Below are 21,715 nucleotides of genomic sequence, written 5' to 3'. Positions count from 1 at the left end.
TGGGGTTCTCAAACTCTTCTTTTAAAGGAAAAAGAGAGATAGGCATGGGAAGGGATGTGGGGATGACATTCCCTGTTGATCACAAGACAGTTTATGGTGGTAGGGAAATTCTCGGGATCATTAGGCTAATGTGGTCTCTGATATCTGAATAGTAGATAACATTGTAAACTCCCCTATATTTAAGCTTCCTGAAAAAATACCTTCTGTCTTCGATTTTTTATCTCCTTTCACTGCAGTTATTCTAAAAATGGATGTACTTATGGGTTAAATAACAGTTCATAGGGAAATTTTCAAAAGTTGGTGTATTTTCATTAACTTTAAAATTATGCATGAAGATTTGAAGATTTATCAGAAATTTGAGTGTGGTATCCTTGGGAGAACCATGTTTGTAAGTGGCAAGAATAGGAGAGAGAACTGGCTTGCGATTGAAATAATGAAGAGTAGCTCCAGCCTTTCAAATGATGTTGTATTTCCTTGTCTATCCTTTAGTTTCCTTTATACCTATCATTTATTCACTGTTTATGCACATGTAGATGTTTTTAATAGCACTAATATTGTAATGCTGCCAAGATCTACACAGTCAGCACAGTCTGACATCCTACTTATGCTAAATATTGTTCTTCCTCAGAAACATGGTTTCAGAAAGACTAGCTTTGAAACCTGGACAGCTGATGAGCCATTGATCCTTAGCTTCACAAGAGGGTCATGGTTCTTCCAATGAGAAAATTAGACTTCCTTTCCAGCACGTGGCTTTCTATCCAAAAGTAAGAGCCCAACCCTTACAGATGCCATAAAGATTGTTCTGTGTGGCTTTCAAGATGGCTAAATTTACATACAAGCAGTATCCTTGAGTGAAGTTTTATTAACAGGGTGATGATCAAGACAATGGGCACATCAATTCCCAGCTATACAGGGAAATCCAGAGATGTCACAAAGGAAATACACCAGAGTCAAAAGGTGAATGGTGACACATGGAACAATATCCAGAAAATGGGCATCCCATTTGTGCCAAGTGATAAGATGGTGGGCATGGTGCAGAAACCTCCTATTTGCCAGGTATTTCCCATCAGAAACCAATGACCTCACTCTCAAAAGCCCTGGATCTCAAGGAAAAAAATTCTAGAATTTAAAGCTACCTTAAAGCAGCTCCTCCCTGAATATAGAGGGCTCAATAGTGAATGGTCAAATAGCTCCCATCTCCTGCCATCATTGCAGATTAAGAAGCTGCAGAAGCAGGAGCAGGTGAGTTTGGATGTGTGTGTTAATCATTAGAAAAACCACGAGGCAAAAAGGAATTCATATTGGGTTCCTTTCTATGTGTGCTGCAGTGAGGATGGATTCAGAGTGTTTCAGGCTTATGAGTTCCTTATCTGGGAGAGCTGGGAGATGGGCTTAAGAAAAGGAGAGTCTTTTCCCATCTCTTTAACACAACCTGGAACAGGTGATGGGGCACCTTTTCTTCTTTTCTCTGAGAATTGATGTCCAGAGAAAGGGGAGATTTTATGAGCCTATGATAGTAATACCTAGTGAAGACATATCCTCACATGGCCTGATCTGGCCCATCTCTAAAATTCCAAAGGAAGGGCATCTGCTCCCCATGGAAATCTGGGAACATGGAAGGAGTTGCTAATAGATGCCAGCAGGACAAGTCCCACCTCTCCAGTGGGAAGGATGTGCTCAATTCGGGTGTGACCCAGAGTAACTCACAGCACAGGCTCAGCTGTGATGGCTGTGACTTCCTCTGAGCCTTGTGTTATCACTCCACCAAAAATATCTTTTCCAGGGTTTGAACAAAGCTGCCACACGGTCTGCACTTTCTTCCACAGTGCCTTGGTTAATAATTTTAGGAGTTAATTTTTAGGATATTTACCTAAGGACAAATTGTTAGGGGGCAAATTTTAAAAAGGAAACACAGAAACTTCCTCTAGCTCCACTATGCCTGCATTACTACTGACATCTCATAGGAATGGGGACACACATGAGAGAAAATCATGCTCTGCTCAAAAAAGCACTAAAAAATCACACTTGGGTTATATTAGCTACAAATTCCTTATCCAACTAATGAGAAATAAAGTCAGGTAGCCTATTTGTATGGGGAAATTCCTGACTCCTAAATTCAAGTTTTCCTTCAGGTTAAAGATCACAAACAGTTTGGGCAACAACTGTGTCTCAGGGGCTGAACCTGACCTTTTCCCTTTGGGCTGCCCAGGGATCCCTGCACTTCTTCTTGAGCTTCTGCTTGGATCTTAGCAGGTCCTTGATGGTTGTGTCCAGGTCCTGGTGGCTGTCCAGCAAGCTCCATCTGTCCTTAGAGCTGTCTTTCTCGCCAACACTCCTCTCTTCTTCTGCCTTCCCCTCTACCCAGAGGTCTTGAAACATACAAATGTCATTGAACATGAAAGATCTTGAGAGGACATGCTAGCTCCTGGCCTGGAACTCCCTTCTTGGAGCTTCACCTGCTTTTCCCTGTCTGGGTGGGTCCTGCCCACTATGGCCAGACTGAGCATGCCCCAGCTGCAATCACCATCCTAGGCACTTTATTTAATCTCTCTTGTTTTCTTGGGTGTGGACAAACTCACAGCATGGCTACCACCTCTCTGTTTCCTTTTGTAGCTCAGTGACAGGTCTGGGGTTTTAGAGAGAGGAGACATGGGGTCAAGAGTCTGACTGCTGTGGCCCAGTGGAGAGAGTAGGCCTGGGTTGGGCTGTGAGCACCTTTTGGCTCTGGCCAGCAGACTTTTTTACTGTGCCTTCAGAGCCAAAAACATCTGGATTTCCTGCTCTATGCTATCATAACTGTCCACAGAGCTGCTGTCCCCATTAGAGTGCAAAGGCACATTGGGGGAGCAGATGCAGGCCCATGGCTGCCCTCCACGTGTGGCCTTAGAAATATCCAGAATTGCTTCAGTGCACATCAGCTCAGATGTGTCTGACCCACCAAGGCCCCTTCCATAGGCTCCCTCCTGGTGGTGGTGCTTGCTGGAAGTGCAGCAGCTGTGGCATCCTTTGGTGGCTTGGAGAGGTGGTAAGAGTCCAAGCCCCTTGGGCTGAGATCTGTGCCCCTGGGGACTGCTGAGTTCCTCTTGCTGGGTGTTCTCCTGGGGGCATCAGGGAAGGCACTTTTCAGTGAGCTGCCCAGGCTGCTGGCAACTTTCAGCCCCTTCTTTCTGAGCTGGGCTCTTGGGGGCAGATGCCTGCTGGCCTCCTTCCTGGTCTTCTCCAACTGACACAGCTGGATGGCCTCCTGGATGTCATCATCGCTGCTGGAGTCAGAGACCTTGTGCTGGGTGGCTAGGGTCCTGGGACTGCTGCCCCTACCTTCAGCCCTGCAATTCCTGCTCTGTGCTGCCTGGGGCTTGGGTGCAGCAGGCCTTGTGCTGCCCAGGTTCTCAAGCTCTGTGGTAACCTTAGGCCTGAGGCTGCTGTGCGCTGTTCTTACCTTTGCTGACCTGAAAGGTCTATGGAAGACAAACTCCTTCCAGGCTCCATCAGACCATGGCGGGGCAGTGCCATGACAGGGGGCTCCTGGGTGGATTTCAGTGTGGGTTGGGCAGAATTTTCGTTTGAGTCTGTTTTCTTATCCACATACCTGTCACACTTTTGGTTTTCATTTTATCTTTTCTCATTCAGAAATGGTTCTATTTCTGCCCGGATGCTCTGATCAAAGGAGTCCTTGCTGCTCATCCTGACTGGGGAGGCCAAGCCCTGTTTCCCACAGGCCTCCATAGGTATTCCAGAAACATTGCCTAATGCTGGGGTTAGTTTTGGGGGACACAGGGAGGGCAGGGTGTCACTGTGTGGAGGATCTGTTTTGCATCTGCTGTCCCCACCTGCAGCCCTGCCAGGCTGGGCTCCATTGGGTATGGGCTGTTGTTCTAAGGAGAGCAAGAACCAGAATCATTGTACATAGCCCTGTACATATGGATACTAACATGATGCTTTTATTTAACAGATGTGTCCTGGTAAATATGATTTTTGTAGCTTTTTGTAAATTAGTTATAGTGCTGTAAAAAATATTTTTGGAAAATGTTGTCTTTTGATTTTGAAAGGTGTTTCTAACTGAAGCTTTCTGTGATTTGCTCAGGAGCCATTGATGAGCCCAGAGTTTGGTCTTTTCCTTCACGGTGAGGGTCACCCTGGCTGGAACTCTGGCCAGTTGCTGGTTCAGATGTTCAAGCCTAAGGAGGCAGTGGCCACCTTCTGGGAAGCACTAAAATGCCTTAGTGTCTGTCAGAAGCTCCCAGAACAATGCTTTTAATAAAGGACACACTGGTCCCTAGCAGCCAGAGAAGTTCCTCTGAAAATTGTAATCACAGCCTTGGATTAGTAAAATGTTTCTAAGCACAGTGGCTAGCAAGTAAACTGACCAGTGTGCCTCTTGAGACATCACTGAGACAGTGGCTCACTCTGCAGCCCAGTCCCTTTGTGTCCAGTCTCCTGCAGTCACTAGGTGATTTTAACATCTACGTAAACCTCTTTTTTTAGGACAGCTCCTGTTCTCCTCTTTTGATCATGGTTCTAAGAGATCTTAATGCATGTACATTCTAACTGTCCTTTTCTTGATGTGTGCACACAAGTGAATAAGTACAGCAATTAGGTGGTTTGTTCCACAGACAACTTGGCCAGAGCTCAGTGCTGGGGACAAGCCTGGCATACCTCCATATCTGCCATCCAGGAACTGCACCCTAGTCAGGGGTCTGACCGTTGACAGAGCCAGTACTGTCAATGCCTCCTGCAGCCCACCTCCTTGGGCAGAAGGGTGCTGGTTGTAGGCCATGGCCTCTTGTCCCCTAAGTCAAGGCCAGATGTTGCTGCCTTGGTTTTCTTACCTTCCACCCTGTGGTACTAAGTTATCCATGGTCACTGTGGGAACAAGGTGTGCTGGCCACCTATGTCCTCCAGTCACCCCATATTCTGCAACTCGGATTCAGCTGTGAGACAGAGTCTACCTTGTAGCCAGAGGATGTTGTTGGTATTCTAATTGTATATGAGTCTTGTACACCTCCTGCACCCCTGGGTATAAACAGAAACCCAATTCTGTGCCCAAGTGCAGACCCCGCCCACAGTGAGCATCAGCTGGGTGAAGTTGCGGTCCTGAGTATCCCAATGTGCCTGTGATAGTTTCTTTGTGGTGCATTCACTCACTTAAGTGCTTATGAGAAAAACAGTTCCATGTAATCCATGTTCTTTTATTAAATTTTTTGAAGAGTACTTTTAACTCTTGGAAACAAAAATCTGCTTTTTTCCATAAGCACTTTTTTTTAAATGAATAAATCAAACATCACACACACACACACACACACACACACACACACAAAGATCACAAACAGTCCATTTTAGTTGATTAAAATCTGGAGTATTTCTGCTTGTATATTCTAAGCAGCCAAGGGCACAGATATTGCCACCCTCCCAGGTCCTGAGCCACCCAGGGTTTACTTGTGGCAGTGCCTCCATAGGAAGTAGGATTAACCTGGCTGAGTATTCAATATATATATATATTCAATATATATATATACAATATATATATTCAATATATATATATATTCAATATATATATATACAATATATATATTCAATATATATATATACCCTTGCTGAACCCACATGTGTTTCCTTACTTAGTCAAAGTGATTGTTGTCAGTCTACAGACATGTACTCTCATCTACTTCTGGTTAATGCTCTGATCATGAGGCTTCTTTCGTTTCATGACATTATGTCTCTGATTGGAGTGATGCCTTACTACCTACCCTCAAGAGCTTAGCTCTGTGCAACCTCATTCCTGACAAAATTCACAGAAACCATGGGGACTCAGTGCATTCCTTAGGCAAGTACAGTTTTTGGCACTTGGACTATATGAAGCAAGAGGAGGGGAAAAAAGAAATTCCCAGTGACATTTGACAGTCTACTGTGGTAAGGAGGCTCTCAAAGAGAGGAACAAACACCACCTATGAAAATACACTAGATAATGTGAAGAATCAATAAAATCAGGAGATTGCTTAATAAAGAGAATGCCATTTATTAACTCATTTCAAAAAATGAATGAAATGTAACAGTGTCACATTGCAATGAAATCGTAATCAGTGGACACAAGATAATGGGGTGACCCAGAGTGTAGGAGGACAAGTTTGGTTTTCTGCTGAGTCAGATTTTATCAGTGGTCTCAGCTGCCCAGCTTCATCTAGGGAAGGCTCCAGGAATGTCAACAGCGTTACTGAGCTGGGCCTAGGGCGTACGATAACCCAGTAGAGTTAGCGCAGTGGCCATGGGTCAATTCCTGGAAGGATCCTCTGACCTGGGTCCCTGAAGACTAAGGCTGATTTTATGCCCAAAAGAGTAGATGAAGGAATCTGGGGCTCCAACTCTCCCACTTTGTCTTCTCTAGAACTCCAATGCTCAGAAGAAGGCTCCTCAGTAGTCCTAAATCAGCTGCTCCATGAGAGGAGAAAGTTTGCATAATCACCAAATACTAGTTGCTCCCAGAATCATGAGAGAGCATAAGATGATATAGAGGACCAGATGTGCTCTGAACATCAGGAGTTTGATCTCTGGGAAATTTCCAACTTGGCCTGGCTCCCCATCCTGTTCCCATCTTTCTCTGCACAGATGACATGCTCAGTCCTGTCCCTAGTCTCACCCTTTTCAGGACCCTCAACTGAACCCACCCCATACCCTGACTTAGCCCAGGCAGAGCCTCAGGATGGAATGTTGGGATGGGTCCTTTATCCCCAAGCACCCTCTTCTCTATCTCTTACAGGCTCTGTGGCTGTCTTAGAGCTGACACAGCTGGCCTTGGGGCCAGTTGCTGTGGGACAGATGGCCACCATCATCAGCTCTGGAGATAGCCTTGCCAATGAATATGCTTGGCACTGGTACCTATGTGGATTAGTCAGCTCTTGGTGTCCACAGCTTCTTTGGTGTTAGCAGAGGCAGCACTGCCCATGGGGCCCAGGTCCCTATGTTGTAGAGCTAATTCTCCTGTTGGTGGCACCAGTGTTTGTCAGCCTCGCCCTCAGAGTTCAGCTTCTCCACCCAGAAAACAACCAGCAGGTTCCTGCTCAGGTACTCCAATGCCTTCTGCTCCATGCTAGGCCTGCAGAACAAGGAGGGCACCAGCAGACACAACCTTGGGGAGGTGGGGTGCACAGGTGTGAGAGGTCCTGTCACTGCCACCTGTATCAGAGGCTCAAACAACAGATTCCAGAACAGCTTAAGTCCCCATTTCCCCCTTTTCATGTCTTGAACTCATTTATTCCACCACACTCTTCTGCTATAATGTTCACACTTGCCTCAAGACCTAAGGAATGGAGTCAATTGTTTATGGATTGCAACGTAGGAAACCTTGAGAATCCAAATAAATTTTTTATCCTCTAAATGTTGTGTTTTTTCCTTTTTCTTTCCTTCTTTTCTTTTTTTAACAGTTGAATGCATTTTGACAGATTGTACACAAATTGAACACAACTTTTTCCTCTGGTGGTTCATGTGGCAGAGTCACTCCAGTATTGTAATCATACATGTATATAGGGTAATAATCTTTATCTCATTCTACTGTCCTTCCCATCCCCACAGCCCCACTTCTCCCGTCTGTCCCCTCAACACAAATCAAAGTGCCTTTATGATTCTGCCTGATCCTCCCAGCCCCATTATGGATCAGCAACTGCTTATCAGAGAAAACTTTGAGCTTTTGGATTTGGGGGATTGGCTTATTTCACTTAGCATGATATTCTCTAGTTCCATCTATTTACCTGCAAATGCCATAATTTCATTCTTCTTTTAGGCTGAATAATATTCTATAGTATATATGTACCACATTTTCTTTTTCCACTCATCTGTTGAAGGGCATCTATGTTGGTTCCACAGTTTAGCTATTGTGAATTGAGCCACTATAAGCATTGATGTGGCTTCAACACATTAAACACACAATAAAAACACATGTATGCTGATTTTAAGTCCATTGGGTATAAACTGAGGAGTGGGATAGCTGGGTGCTTCTAGTCTAAGTTTTCTGAGGTATCTTCATAGTGCTTCACATACTGGCTGGACCAATTTGCAGTCCCACCAGCAATATATGAATGTAACTTTTTTCCCACATCCTTCACAACACTTGTTATTACCTGTGTTTTTGATACATTGTCATTCTGGAGTGAGATGACATCTTATAGTAGTTTTGATTTGCATTTCTTTCATTGTTAGAGATGATGAACATTTTTTTCCAATGTGTGTTGATTGATTGTATTTCTTCTTCGGTGAAGTGTATGTTCAGTTTCTCAGCCCATTTATTAATGGTGTTATTTGGCTTTTTGGTGTTCAGTTTTTAAGTTCTTCACATGAGATTAGTGCTCTATCTGAGGTCTGTATGATAAAGATTTTTCCCCATTCTGTAGAATCTCTCATCATGTTATTGCTTGTTTCCTTTGCTGAGAAGAAGTTTTTTAGTGTCTGTCCATCCCATTATTGATTCTTGATTTTACTTCTTGCACTTTAGAAGTCTTGTTCAGAAAGTCAGGTGAGGAAGATTTGAGTGAACTCTTTCTTCTATTGGGTACATAGACTCTGTTCTGTCAATCTTTGATCCACACTCAGTTGATTTTTGTGCAGGTGAGAGATAGTGGTTGAATGTCATTTTGCTACATATGTAGTTCCAGTTTTCCCAGCATCATGTATTAAAGAGGCTATGTTTCTCCAATGTATATTTTTGGCACCATTGTCTACTATGAGATAAGCATATTTATGTGGGTTCATCTCTGTGTCTTGTATTGTAGTATTATTGTTCCACATGTGTCCTTTGGTACCAATACCATGCTGTTTTTGTTACTATTGCTCCATAGTATAGTTTAAGTTCTGATATTGTGATGCCTCCTGCTTCATTCTTCTTGCTGAGGATTGCTTCTTCTATTCTAGGCCTCTTGTTTTTCCAAATGAATTTTGTGATTCCTTTTTCTAATTCTATGAAGATTGTCATTCTTTGGTAGAGATGTAATGCAAATCAAAAGTACTCTAAGATTCCATCTCACTCCAGTCAGAATGGCAGCCATCAAGATTACAAACAACAATAAGAGTTGGCCAGGATGTGGGGGAAAAGGCACATTCATACATTGCTTGTGGGACTGTAATTTGGTGTAGCCATTCTAGAAGTAAGTATGGAGATTTCTTGGAAACTTGCAACATAACCACCATTTGACCTATCCCACTCCTTGGCCTAGATGTAAAGAACTGAAAAACAGCCTACTACAGGGACATAGACACATCAATGTTTATAGCAGCACAATTTACAATAGCTAAATTGAGGGACCAACCAGATGCCCTTCAATAGAAGAATACATAGAGAAACTTTTGTATATATACACAAAGGAATATTACTCAGAACAAAAAGAGAATAAAATAATAGCATTTACAAATAAATGGTTGAAGTAGGAGAATATAATGCTAAGTGAACTAAGCCAATCCCAAAATACCAAAGGCCAAATGCTTTCTTTGATATGAGGATGCTGACTCATAATGATGATAGCAGGGCATGGGAGAAATGGAGGAATTTTAGATAGGGCAAGGGAAGGGAGAGGGTACAAATGATGATGAGAGGGCATGGGGGTACAAATGATGGTGGAATTAGTTAGACATTGTTACCCTAAGTACATATATGAAGAAATAAATGGTGCGAAAATACTTTGTGTACAACCAGAGACTTGAAAAATGGTGATCTCTATGTATAATATGAAATGAATTGAATTCTGCCATCATATATAACAAATTAAAATGAATAAATATTTTAATAGAAAAGTGAATAAATGAACAGGGGGAGGACATCCACCTTGTTTTCATGAAATCAAGAAATAAAGACCGCAGCAGCAATGGCAGTGGAGTTTGGCGACCATGCCAGGCGCTTTTGCCACAAGGAGGTGGTCCAATTCATTAATAATGAAGTTCTACTGAATGGTGGTGGCCCAGATTTCTACATGGCCTTTTGATCTCATCCCTAGAACAAGGTAGAGGACCCACTTTGCACTGTGGTGGTGGACTCTCAGGTGTCTGGAGATCTCAAGAGGGTGTGAACCTGGAGTGCCCTGGCTCTGGGCATTCAAGTGGTGGCCAGGCTGTGGGAGCAGCAGGGGAGTGGGGTCTGTCAGCTGCAGGATCATGTGGAGGAGTGTGAGGCAGCTTTGGCCTCTGAGCTGCAACAGCTGCGTGAGGAGTGTGATGATGCTACCACTCGTGGCACAGGCAGCCTTGCAGTAGGTGATGGATGAGCGTGAAGTACTACATTGAAGGCTACTTCAGGCTGAGAGGTCAGCATTGGCAGATCCATTGCCCCCAAAGGTTGTACCTGTTATGGGAGCCCAACAGCTTGGTGCTGTGGCATAGTCCCTGGAAGGAGAGGAGCAGGCAGAGGTGGTAGTGCCTGGAGCACAGAGCATGCCATGTTTGGAGGCCCAGATGCCAGCCCCAACACCTTTGCTTTATGTGCCAGGACACCTATGTCCTTGGTCCTAAGCAATACAACCCCATGTGCAAATGTCTGTGCCCCATCCAGTGCCAATCCCAGTGGGATTCTTATACTCAACACCTCTACAATCCCCTGTAGTAATGGAATCAGAATCAGCAGGAGAAACAGCCACAGCAATGGCAGCAGTTGCATCCAAGGTGCTTCCTGTAGTTACCTATCCACTCGGCTTGTGGCCTCCCGTGGGGTACTAGGAGGGAATGGCTCCTCAATGTGTCCAGAGTTGCTGGTGTGTCCAGAGTTGCCTTGTCCAGAGTTGCCTGAGTTGCTGGGGCCAGGAAGAATATCCTGAGAACTTCTCAGGCAGATTCAACCTGGGAGATAGAAAAAGCCCCAAGCAAAAAGAAGATCCTGAAGGTCCCCAGGGAATAACTTCCCTGAGGGAAAGCATAGTCAAAGCCAGAAAGAGGGTCAGGAGAGGCCACAGGGGAAAGACCCCATGTGGGAGAGCATTAGCCTTAGCCTGGTGTTTTTAATAAAAAAAGAATGTCATTGAGATTTTAATAGGAATTGCATTTAATCTTTCTAAAAGTTTTTGTAGTATAGCCATTTTGGCTATATTAATTCTGCCTATCCAAGAACATGAGAAATCTTTTCATCTTCTAAGATTTTTTTCAATTTATTTCCTTAGTGTTCTATAGTTTTCATTGTAGAGGTCTTTCACCTCTTTTGTTAAATTGATTCCCAAGTATTCTATTTATTTGAGGCTAGAGTGAATGGGGAGGTTTTCCTACTTTCTCTTGCTGTGGATTCATCGCTTATATATAGAAATGCATTTGATTCATGGGTAATTGATTTTATATCCTAATTTGCTGAATGCATTTATTGGTTCTAGAAGCTTTCTGGAGGATTTTTTTGGATCTTCTAAATATAGAAGTATGTCATCAGCAAATAGTGATAATTGGAGTTCTTATTCTATGCAAATCACTTTAATTTCTTTCATCTGTCTGATTGCTCTGACTAGAGTTTCAAAGAGGGCAACCCCATCTTGTTTCTGTCTTTAGTGGGAGTGCTTTCTGTTTTTCTCATTTAGTAATGATATTGGCCTTGGGTTTAGCATAGATAGTTTTTACAATGCGAAGGCATTGCATACATTGTTGGTATAGACCTCATCATGTGCATGTTCAACCATAACTTTTTGTGGTATGAGATGACAGGGTAGGATGAGAAACAAAAGAATGGATTCCACAGCAGGAGTCATGGAAGAGAAAGTTTAATTCAAATGACTGGATTAAATCATACTAAATAGAAAAAAGTTTTGTTTTTATATTTCAAATAAGGAGGATGTGATTTAAAATTTCTCCCTTTGGAAAATTTCTTCAACTTTTAAAAGATAATACTTTGTATATATTTTCATTCTGAACCAAAAATATGTTTTAATTTTCTCTATCTGCAAATGATTGGAGATTCAGAAAGATTGAGACATGTGTAGGTTTAGCATTACAAACCAGGAATGGAATCTTCTTTTATTCTCAAAAGTGTAGCTATGCGTCCCTTTCATCCCATGATTTTATGGTCAATGAAGTCATTTTGGGAGTAAATCCTTTTTTTCTGATTTAACTTATTTTCATAAACAGGGAATATTAATGTGTGGGTCTAGGTTTCAGTTTTTGAAGCAATACACAAACACTTCAACAACACACTTGGACATGTAAAATACACTTAAAATACACTTACTAAGAGTAGCAGCTCAGAATGTGGCATGTGCTCACAATGAAAGTTCCATGTTGACCAGTCACCATGGTAATGTGGGATGCAGAACTTACCTTCCATTTCCACTCAGTTGGTGTGGTGAGCGAAGTGGTGTCAGTTAAAGTTGGAGAAGACTAGAGAGGTTTTGAGTTCTTGGTTGACCATGGGAAATCTAATCTGCTGTGGGGAAGGTATGTTGTCAGTGATATTTTCAAGGCTGTTTCTTCAATGGGCAGTTAAAGTTTACTGAATATATTTTCCTCTTGATTTTTTTCATCTTCAATGCTGAATCTTCTCTCTTGAGATTTAAGTGTTTGGTGATATTATTTTATCACTCAGTTCATATATTTGCTTGTTCTATTGACCTGGTTACTGAAAAAGCTTTTCTAAATTTATAAATATAAACAATTCCTAATGAAAATATCATTTGTGCCCTTAAAGTGAATTAGAGTAGGAGGACATTGACCTTGCTTTCATGAGATGAATAAATTTGAGAGAGAGTATATGGACGCTAAGTAAGGCAATATATATCCCATGAAAGGGCAATTAGAAACCAAACTCATCTCAATGTATATGAACATCTAAACATAATGTTAGAAAAGTCTAAATCAAGACATTCATAAAAGAAAATAGGACTCAGATTTCAGGAAAAGTTTCCAATTGGTTATGACTACAGGATCCCTGGTGTTTGGGGGCGACTGGAAAGGAGGCAAAAAGGACAGTGCCTTGAGGTCAGTGGAGTGGATGTCCAATAATAGAGGAAATGAGGGCCTCAGTGGTCTTCAGGGAGGATCCATTGGTGAGGTTCACAGGTTGTAGTTAGTGGTGGGTCCATATAGGCAGATAAATCTCTGTCCCCTGGCCCTACAGGATCTAGGAAGAGGCTTAGAAGGCCAGGAGCAGAAATATGCCTGATCAGAGCTGGTGTATCTGGAGAAATGACGTTTCAACCAGGCCTTGTCTGGCTGCTCAGATGGTGGCTCAGAATATTAGTCTGCAGACCTGGGGGCAGGCAAGCTTCTAACACTGAAACACCAAAGCATCAGCCCAGGATATCTGTTTCCCCCCATTAATTCACATTAACAGGCCATCTAGGAGGGGAAAGCACAAGGAAACTTCATTCTTGGCACAGCCATCAAGTGGCAGTTGGTTTAGAATGACCCAAGTTCTGAAACAGTTTGTGTGCCCTATAGAGCCCTGATGATTTGGGTGGTCAACTACTCATCAGGCCTGCTCACTGAGAGGCAGTTGGCATTGAGGAGACCCTGGGAAAGGATGGCTACAATGTGGACTCTACCCTTGACCTTCAGATAGGCTTCATTTGCATGAAATAATCATTTTTAAGTCAGTAATTGTAATGAAGAGACAGGAGCCTGGGTTATAACTTGAACATTTCTCATGGTGTCTGCTACTGAAACCTCATACCAAGGAGGCCTGAAGGAAGGAATATTTGAAAAGAACTGAGAAGAGTTCTGGGTTCCTGGTTCTAGGGTATCCACTAGAGGATTCAAGTGCTCAGGAATCTCTGGTCCTAAGTAAACAGCTACATTCCTGTCCCACATCCACCAATCATCACTGTTGTGAATCTGGGAAAGTCAAATAAAATCTCCAAATTATGAACATCTAAACTCAAAATTGTGGTGGACAGACTCTGCTCCACCCATCCCTTCAGGCTGATGAGTCACAGGAGGTCACAGATATTCTCCATGAGCTTTACAGATATCCATCTGTAAAGAATGAGAAATAGACTTTCTTCACCCATTGCTCTGGAGGATGACCTCTGTTTGACACCTCTCTGTTCAAAAACTGTCAACGATTGAGCTTATTTTTCCACACATTTAATGAAGTGTCCTATTTAATGAAAGGACACTTTAGCACCCATATGAAGCACCAGTCTTCTTAGGATGCCTGGATGTGATCAATGTCAGCCTTATATCATTACATGGATCAGATGCACACTATTGCAAACAATTGAGAAACAGAGGGGTTTATTTAACAGCACAGGTATGTAATGTTTTGCAGTAGGATTTGAACAAAAGCCAGATAACCACAGCTGATGGTCACTGTTTTCTCTCTGCCTTTCTATAATTCTGCCTTAGTTTTTGCACACACAATATTGTGTTGGGTTTTAGACCTCACACATTACAATGTTATCCTAAAGCTCAATCTGACTCAGGTGCTTTGCTGCCCCAATGGTGAAAAATGAGTTCAGTACTGTAAAATCTGATGACATTCAAATTCCTCCTTCAAAATTCATTAAACATAGATTTTATTATTTTTTAAAAAAATATTAATTATTATTGAATCTTTATTTATTTATTTATTTAAATGTGGTACTGAGAATCAAACCCAGTGCCTCCCACATGCTAGGCCAGCACTATCCAAATGAGCCACAATGCCAGACCCAGATTTTATTATTTTTAACTCTGCTCACAGACTGCAAAAATACATCAGAAGTTTTTTCTAATATTCAATTGTAACATTATCTCCCTGCTCTTCTAACTAATATTCTACCCTCATGTTCTATGATCAATTTTTCAGTTTCCATGAAAGAGTGATATTATGCAGCATTTTTCCTTTGTCCCAGACTTATTCCTACTAACATAATTATCATTCTTGTTGTTGAAAATGACAGAATAAAAAAATACAAGAAATATTTAAGTTGCTGGGCATGCTATTAGTGTATAATAAATACTTGAATTCAAAGCTCAAATTATACCCCCAGATATTTACAATTATCACTTATCAATTAAAACTGGTTGAACTGTTATTTGAATTACTATTGATGACCCTATGTTTACTTGCTAGCACATTGTCAACAGCTAACTTTGTTTTATCACATTTCCCAGGCTGTTTCCTCCCATATAAATGTAAGAACCCCAAAATGCAGAAGACTTCCACAAGCCTCGGTCCAGAGGAGATGGCCTCTGGCCACCAAACAGTGTTATGCCCAAGGAAAAGTCAAACAAAGGTACTGTGGAAATCCTGTCATTGTGTCCATTCTGCAATAATGATTCTAGTTGATTCAGAGTTCCAATTCTTCTTTTGTTTAACATGTACAAATTTATGTGCTTTGAGTCATTCAGCAGTGCTATAGTTCCAGAAGATCTAGTTACCTTTTAATTTTGTGCACTTGATTCCTTCAACTGGTGATGGACATCTGGGTTGATCTTACAATTGTATTTATGGTGAATGCTACAAACATTGAAGTGATTGTATCACAATAGTATTCTGACTTGTAGTTCTCTAGAATAAGCAGAGAGGAGTGTAAGGGCTGAGTACTGTGGATTATACTCTTGGGCTTTTCAGAAATCCACACATTGCTTTCCAGAGTTGTCATAATAATTTATAGTCCCACCAACATTGTGTCAGTGTACCTTCTTTCTGCTATGCTTCCCTGTATTTCTATGCTTATCCAGTCTCCCAGAACCATTTGTTTAAACCATGATGTCCTCTCTAACATGTGTTTTGGTGGTCTTGTCTGGTATCAGGTGGCTGTAAGTATGAGGTGGGTTGTCTCTGTGTGGTATATTCTATTCCATGGATCTTCATATCTATTTTCAGTTCATTAGATACTGTTTTTGCTACTCATCTCTGTAGTAAATTATAAGACTTGGTATTGTGATGGTTTTTACCTTAGTTATTCTTGCTCAGAATTGCTTTGGCAAATAATAATAAAAATAATAATTATTATTTTTGTTATTATTATTATTATTATTATTATTATCATCATCATCATCATCCCAAATGAATTTCAGGGCTGGTTTTTTAATACTATACTGAATATCATTTGTAATTTCAAGGGGATTGTATTGAATTCATTGAATCTGGATATTGCTGTTGATAGTATGGCCACTTTGACAATATTAATTCTGCCTATCCAAGAACACAGAAGTTCTTTGCCCCTTCCATTTCCTTTTCAGTGTTCTATAGTTTTTGTGTAGAGATCTTACACCCTGTTTGGTAGATTTATCCCCAGGTGCTTTTTCCCATTATTGTAAAAGAGATGGTTTTCTTGAATTCTATATCAGTGCCATCAATGTTGGAGTATAGTGACACTATTGATTTATGAGTGTTGATCTTTTATCCTGCTACATTGCTAAATTTATTAGTTCTAGAATTCTTCTGGTGAAAAATTTGGGGCCTTCTAAATATAGAATCATGTCACCAGGTAACATGGACAATTTGACTTTTTCTTTTTGTATCCTTTTAATTTCCTAATTTTGACTGATTTTTCTGACTTTACTTCAGAAAAATATATTGAATAAAATAGGCAAAATTCTAGTCTTGTTCCTGATATGGAGAAAGGCCGTTCATTTTTATCTCTGTTCAGTGTGATATTGGCTTTGCATTTCTCATATATGGCTTTTATAATATTGAAATTAAGTTCCTTCTATTCCAGGTTTATCCATTATTTTTGAAATTAATGGTTTCTCCTTTTTCGTCAAGAGCTTTTCTACATTTAATGAGGTGATTTTATGAATCTTGTTCTTATATCCAACTATGGGTTTGCTAGTCAGCTTCCCCCCACCCCCCGCTGCCTGTGATGTGACCTTTCCATGCTTCCTGGGCTTATTGTCTGGGAAGCTCTTCACAGGAGCCCATTTTTACACAAGCTCCTTCAAATTCTCAACTCCCTTCAGCTGGTCCTGGGAGGCACCAGACTCAAGGGGGAAGGGACCAGAGTTTTCCTGCACATCTCTGACTTGAGTTCTCCAGGGGAAAATGCTCTCCATTCCTTTTGCTCTAGCTCAGCCAGGCAAAGCCTAGGTCCCGTGGCAGGTGCCGTTCAGGACCATGCATGCATACCTGCTCATATCTCCCAGCTCCAGGCTCCTGCAGTGGCTGCATCAACTTGGCTGTGTCAAGGTGGCTCCTGCCTTGCTCTTTGGGGACACCAGGAATCACAGAGCTCCCTTCTTGCACCAGTGTACAGTGCAAAGAACCCTCTTCTTCAGCCAAGGAAACACTGCCTCTCTGATCTCAGGATTTTCATACTGAATCTATTTTGTTTCTGTGCATTTTCCCTCTTTCTGTGATCTAGCAGGGCCACTATTCCTGCTGCTGTGGCTGATGCTTCTGCCACCATCAGCTTGGATCCTTCTTTTTTGTCTTTGTTTAATGGACCCAAGTCTCTGATTCTCTAAGACTCCCTGAGTATCCACTATTGAGTTTTAGTGAAACCCCTCTTTTGTCCACCTGAGAGGAAGGAGTAGTATTCATGCTGTTTGCATTACAGGTTGTGGAGCTGCAAGATATAAAGGTTCTCTCATGTTAAATTTGCTTCTGTCTTGTAATGCATGATTTATTTTACTTAAGATTCTGACTTTATATGCCTCTAGGATTTTTTTTTCATTCAGTATTAAGTTTTGGTGAGTTCCTTTAGTCCCCCCCCCCCACTCACTGAGAAGCAGTCTTCTTGCCTTCTAAGTCTGGCACTGAAGAACTGCCATGGGTGCATCCTTCCTCCAATTTGCCAACTTCTCTTCTCCTGACAGCAAATTTGCACAATTTCTCAACATGCCAAGGAATGTTTAGGGCCAAAATGTACTCTATCTTGATGAATACCTCATGTTAACTTGAAAACAAATTTTATTCTCTCGCTGTTGTATGAAGCATTTGTACAAATGCCAAATAGATCTATGTGATTGATAATGGTTTTGGTAAATTCCTAGGGTTGCCATATCTAAGTACCAGCTTTCTTGGGTTGAAGTAATGCAACTATACTATCTATTCCCTAGAAATCCCACATTGACCTGTTAGCAGGAACATGCTACTTCTGAAAACTTTAGGGAATAATTTTTCCTGTCCATTCTTAACTTCTGCTGGTTTGGTGGCCATCCTTGATCTGCTTGGTTTTCAACTGCAGCACTTTACTCTCTGCTTCCATCATCACAAGGTATTAGTCCTTCATGAATGTGCCCCATCTTCTCATGAGAACAGATGCCCTATTTGGAGAATGGGTCCACCCTGTTCCAAGAGGATACATTTAATTGCTAATATCACAATGACTTTCATTTCAAACCCAATAAAGAGGTACTGGTGTTAGGACTTAAACTTGTATTTGGGTGGAAGTAATTGTACCCATAACAGAGATGACTGATTTAAAATGATACTTTTTCTTTTCTTCCTGATAGATCTGACAACTGCCTTAAAAGAATTATGAAACCTTCTAGTGTAACAGTAGAATATTTTGTTTCTCATTGTAGTTCCTTCCATTTTTTTGTCTATTTTTAATTTTTATTTCTTGATATGCTCCTTCTCTTGCCATTCATAAACAATCATGTTCCAGCAGCAACTGAGTCTCTCTGTGTTAAGCAACCATATCCATACACTCCAGACCCATATCCACAGTAAGTCCCTGGAGTAATTCATCAGAAAACCAATGTACTTACAGTTACACTGTATTTCCCTAGATTGCTATTGAGTCATCATGGAGGTGGCATCAATTGATTTGGGAGGAGACCAACCAAATTATTTTGCTGAGGTAATGTGACTCTTGTCTAACATAAGATATAAGTGTTGTTTTGTTCCTTTTAGTTCAAATTTATACATGGAAATATTACAGTGTTCATATTTCATGAGGTGACTCATACAATTTCTTTTGTGATGTAATTACAACTACACATCTATTACCTGTGAGAATGATTCAAGATGATATTCACATATGACAACAACCATTGTCAAATGATTGTAGTGAGCATTTTCCTCAGTGGCACTTTTCCTTGGTAGAAAATGAATTTTGTGCATGTCATCAAATTGTACCTGAGAAATCCCTCATTCAAAGCTCATGTCTTTTTACAAGTGCCCTCTCTGCATTACTTTGTGATCTTTGCCCCAACTGCTGCTTCCCATCTATTTATCTAATGTCACCACAGTCAAAAGTAGACTTGTGCAAATGATCTCCTGCTCACATTGTCTTCCTTTATGAAACTACAGGTAGCCTCTGCAGCCAATGAGAAATGTAAGTATTCTCAGCTCCCTAACATGCTGAGGAAAACCTCTATATTTACATAGGTCAGACATTCCTTCCAGTTTCTATGTAAAAAGTTACCCTGAATTCAGATTTCTTTTGGAAATGAGCATTGGGATGTGGTGAAAAAGTGATAATCCAGTGAAGGATTATGGCAATCTATTATGATCCTGAAACAAGCTGTCTTTTGGGTGGTGTGCATTTATGTGAATGAGCTTATGGAGGTATCTCTGAGCATGTCCATGTGTAATAATTGTATATGCGTTTATCAGGCTGTAGGAGCTTCTTCAGAAATTCTCTTCTAACATGCCCAGCACAAGCATCCATTTTCTAAAGATAAAAACCCATACTAATGCATTATTTGTTTGATATAATTCCTTCCTACTTCATGACACCCAGATCTAAAGTTCTGGTTACTAGGCCCTCTCTGTAGACAGAGATGATACTGAGCCAAAAGATCCAGGTTCTTTACTCTGTAAGTGAAAGAAGCATTAAGAATTCAGGAAATTGTCCTTACGGTGATGCTTTGGCATACGGAACTGTATTCATCACTTAGCAATATATCATACTCCAGGTTATTCCAATATATTAGTGTACTCATATCTCCTACAGAGATGTGAAATATTTTGCATACTTTTAAAAAATTTTGGAAGTACTGGTTTTAGGACTCTAGAGATGACCACAAGTGGCCTCAGTGGTCATCTCTAGAGGTAATATTCCCCTAGGGGTACAAAATATGAAACGCACATATCACACCGCGTTCCAGTCTAGCTGAAAACCCAAAGGCTCTGCTTCTCATTCATTCTTGTTCTTCTCTTTGCTGTATATTTTCACTGCTGTCCATATCAAGAAATGCCCTGAACAATTCATAAGCAATAAATCAGTATACTAATAGTCATTCTGCATCCCCCTAGTTCCCCCAAATGGCATAGTGGAGTTCATTCCTGGAGAAAGCATGGGTCGAGAGACCCCATCGAAAGCCATGGTAAGGTTGCTTTTCTTCCTCTGAAATTTAAATGTTGCTCTTTAGTTTCTCTTTCTGTTATAATATGATATGATTTCCTGGAGATGACATACACAATTTCCTGAGTGTGCGAATTCTCATGGGGGTGTCTGTTGCCAACTGAGACCTCACTGAAGGCAACTTTAACAAGAAAGAGTATTAGCTACACACTGTATGATAGCAAGCTTTGTGCTTGGCTGCGGTTTTCCCTCCTGGCCTGTTGGCATTACAGTTTGCATGACAGCTTGGTCTGTTTCAAGGAGAGAGTGATAATGTGCCAATGGAAGGAAGTAGTTAAAATTTGACTCCTTACAGCTCCACTCTCTCACTAGAAGGTTTGCAATTGTTGGCAGCATCCTGTTTGAGGCCTCTGACTCCCCAGAGCTCAGAGAGGGTCTGAGAAGCCGAACAGAGATCACAGTGATCCTGACTATTAATATTAGTATCACTATGTTTTTTTTCTAATAAGGAAACCCTGAAACTGAATAATGTATTCAGGTGTGTTTAGCTTACATTTATGGAGATACAAAAGCATGGCACTGGCAAACACTTGGCTTTAGTGAATGCCCTCTTAGCTGCATTGCATGATTGATGGTGTCAGCATGGATGTAGGTGCAGGAGGGAGACATCACAAGGGGGAGACAGGAAGCCAGCAGGGACCAGATTATTTATTTGATCTTCTTATATAACCAGAATCTAACAAGGGTTTGAGAAATCTATATTCTTACTTCTGAGTCTCATACCCTCAAATGGCCCCATCACCTCCAAGCAGACCTTTCCTCATACAGGTGTCACAACCCTCATATGGCCATTCTGAGGACCAAGCCTCAATCACACAATCCAGTGTGGGATTTAAAAAAAAAACATCCAACCCTAGCAACCATCATGAGCTTAATTGTGCAGAAGAAAGCATGAGACAATCTTAAGTAACTCTGTTGCTGATGTTTGTGTCTCTAAAGGTTGGACATGGAGCAAAGATTATGATTCAAGCAGTGATGAGGAAGAGCCTACAGGTAGGAACAGCCCTTGGGGTATGACAAAATGGGAAAGGTTTCATGGTAAGATTTGAGTTCACCTACTCATGTGGGAAATGAGGAATGGGAATGGAATAGAAATAAACAGAAATATGTATTTCTTTTATAAAAATAAGAGTTAGCAGACCTACTGACATCCTGTTCGTTAGAAGACAACCTTTTGCTTTGCCAGTTAAATGCAATCTTCCATGTTAAGTCCCACTGTGTCCTAAATTTGCCTCTTCTAAGCATCATGTAGCTTGGCTTTCATTATTGAATATTTTTTGGCATTGTGCATGAAAGAAATTAGATCTTCATTTTAGGTTTGACCCACAATGGAAAAAATCTAGTGGGACATACTTTCTTAGAGGCATTTTGTGAACCTGTAATTGAAGCTCTCACTAGTGTTAAGCAGTGAGTAAGAAGTCACAAATCCCCTCTGAATGTTCTCTTCTTAGAGCAGCACTTTCTCTTCAGTGTTTTGTCTTTCTGGATGAAAATAAACTCCCAAATATGGGGGACTTAAAGAAAATTGTTTC

General features: G+C 41.2%; 1 protein-coding gene across 1 annotated transcript; it reads right to left on the bottom strand.

The window, feature by feature from the left end:
- Nucleotides 1-2,169: 2,169 nt before the first annotated feature.
- On the bottom strand, nucleotides 2,170-4,777 carry LOC124106622 (protein phosphatase 1 regulatory subunit 26-like). Its single transcript, XM_046464267.1, is given in 5 exon segments — nucleotides 2,170-2,404; nucleotides 2,746-2,882; nucleotides 2,939-3,396; nucleotides 3,450-3,875; nucleotides 4,657-4,777. Coding segments are annotated over 5 exon segments (1,377 nt in total).
- Between the last annotated feature and the right edge of the window lie 16,938 nt (nucleotides 4,778-21,715).

This window comes from Marmota monax, unplaced genomic scaffold (genome assembly GCF_021218885.2).
Source record: "Marmota monax isolate L192 unplaced genomic scaffold, Marmota_monax_Labrador192_F-V1.1 WCK01_AAM20220418_F8-fsc00416, whole genome shotgun sequence".
Lineage (NCBI taxonomy): Eukaryota > Metazoa > Chordata > Mammalia > Rodentia > Sciuridae > Marmota > Marmota monax.
Note: the sequence above shows the minus strand (reverse complement) of the source record. Positions and strands in the feature narration are given on the sequence as shown.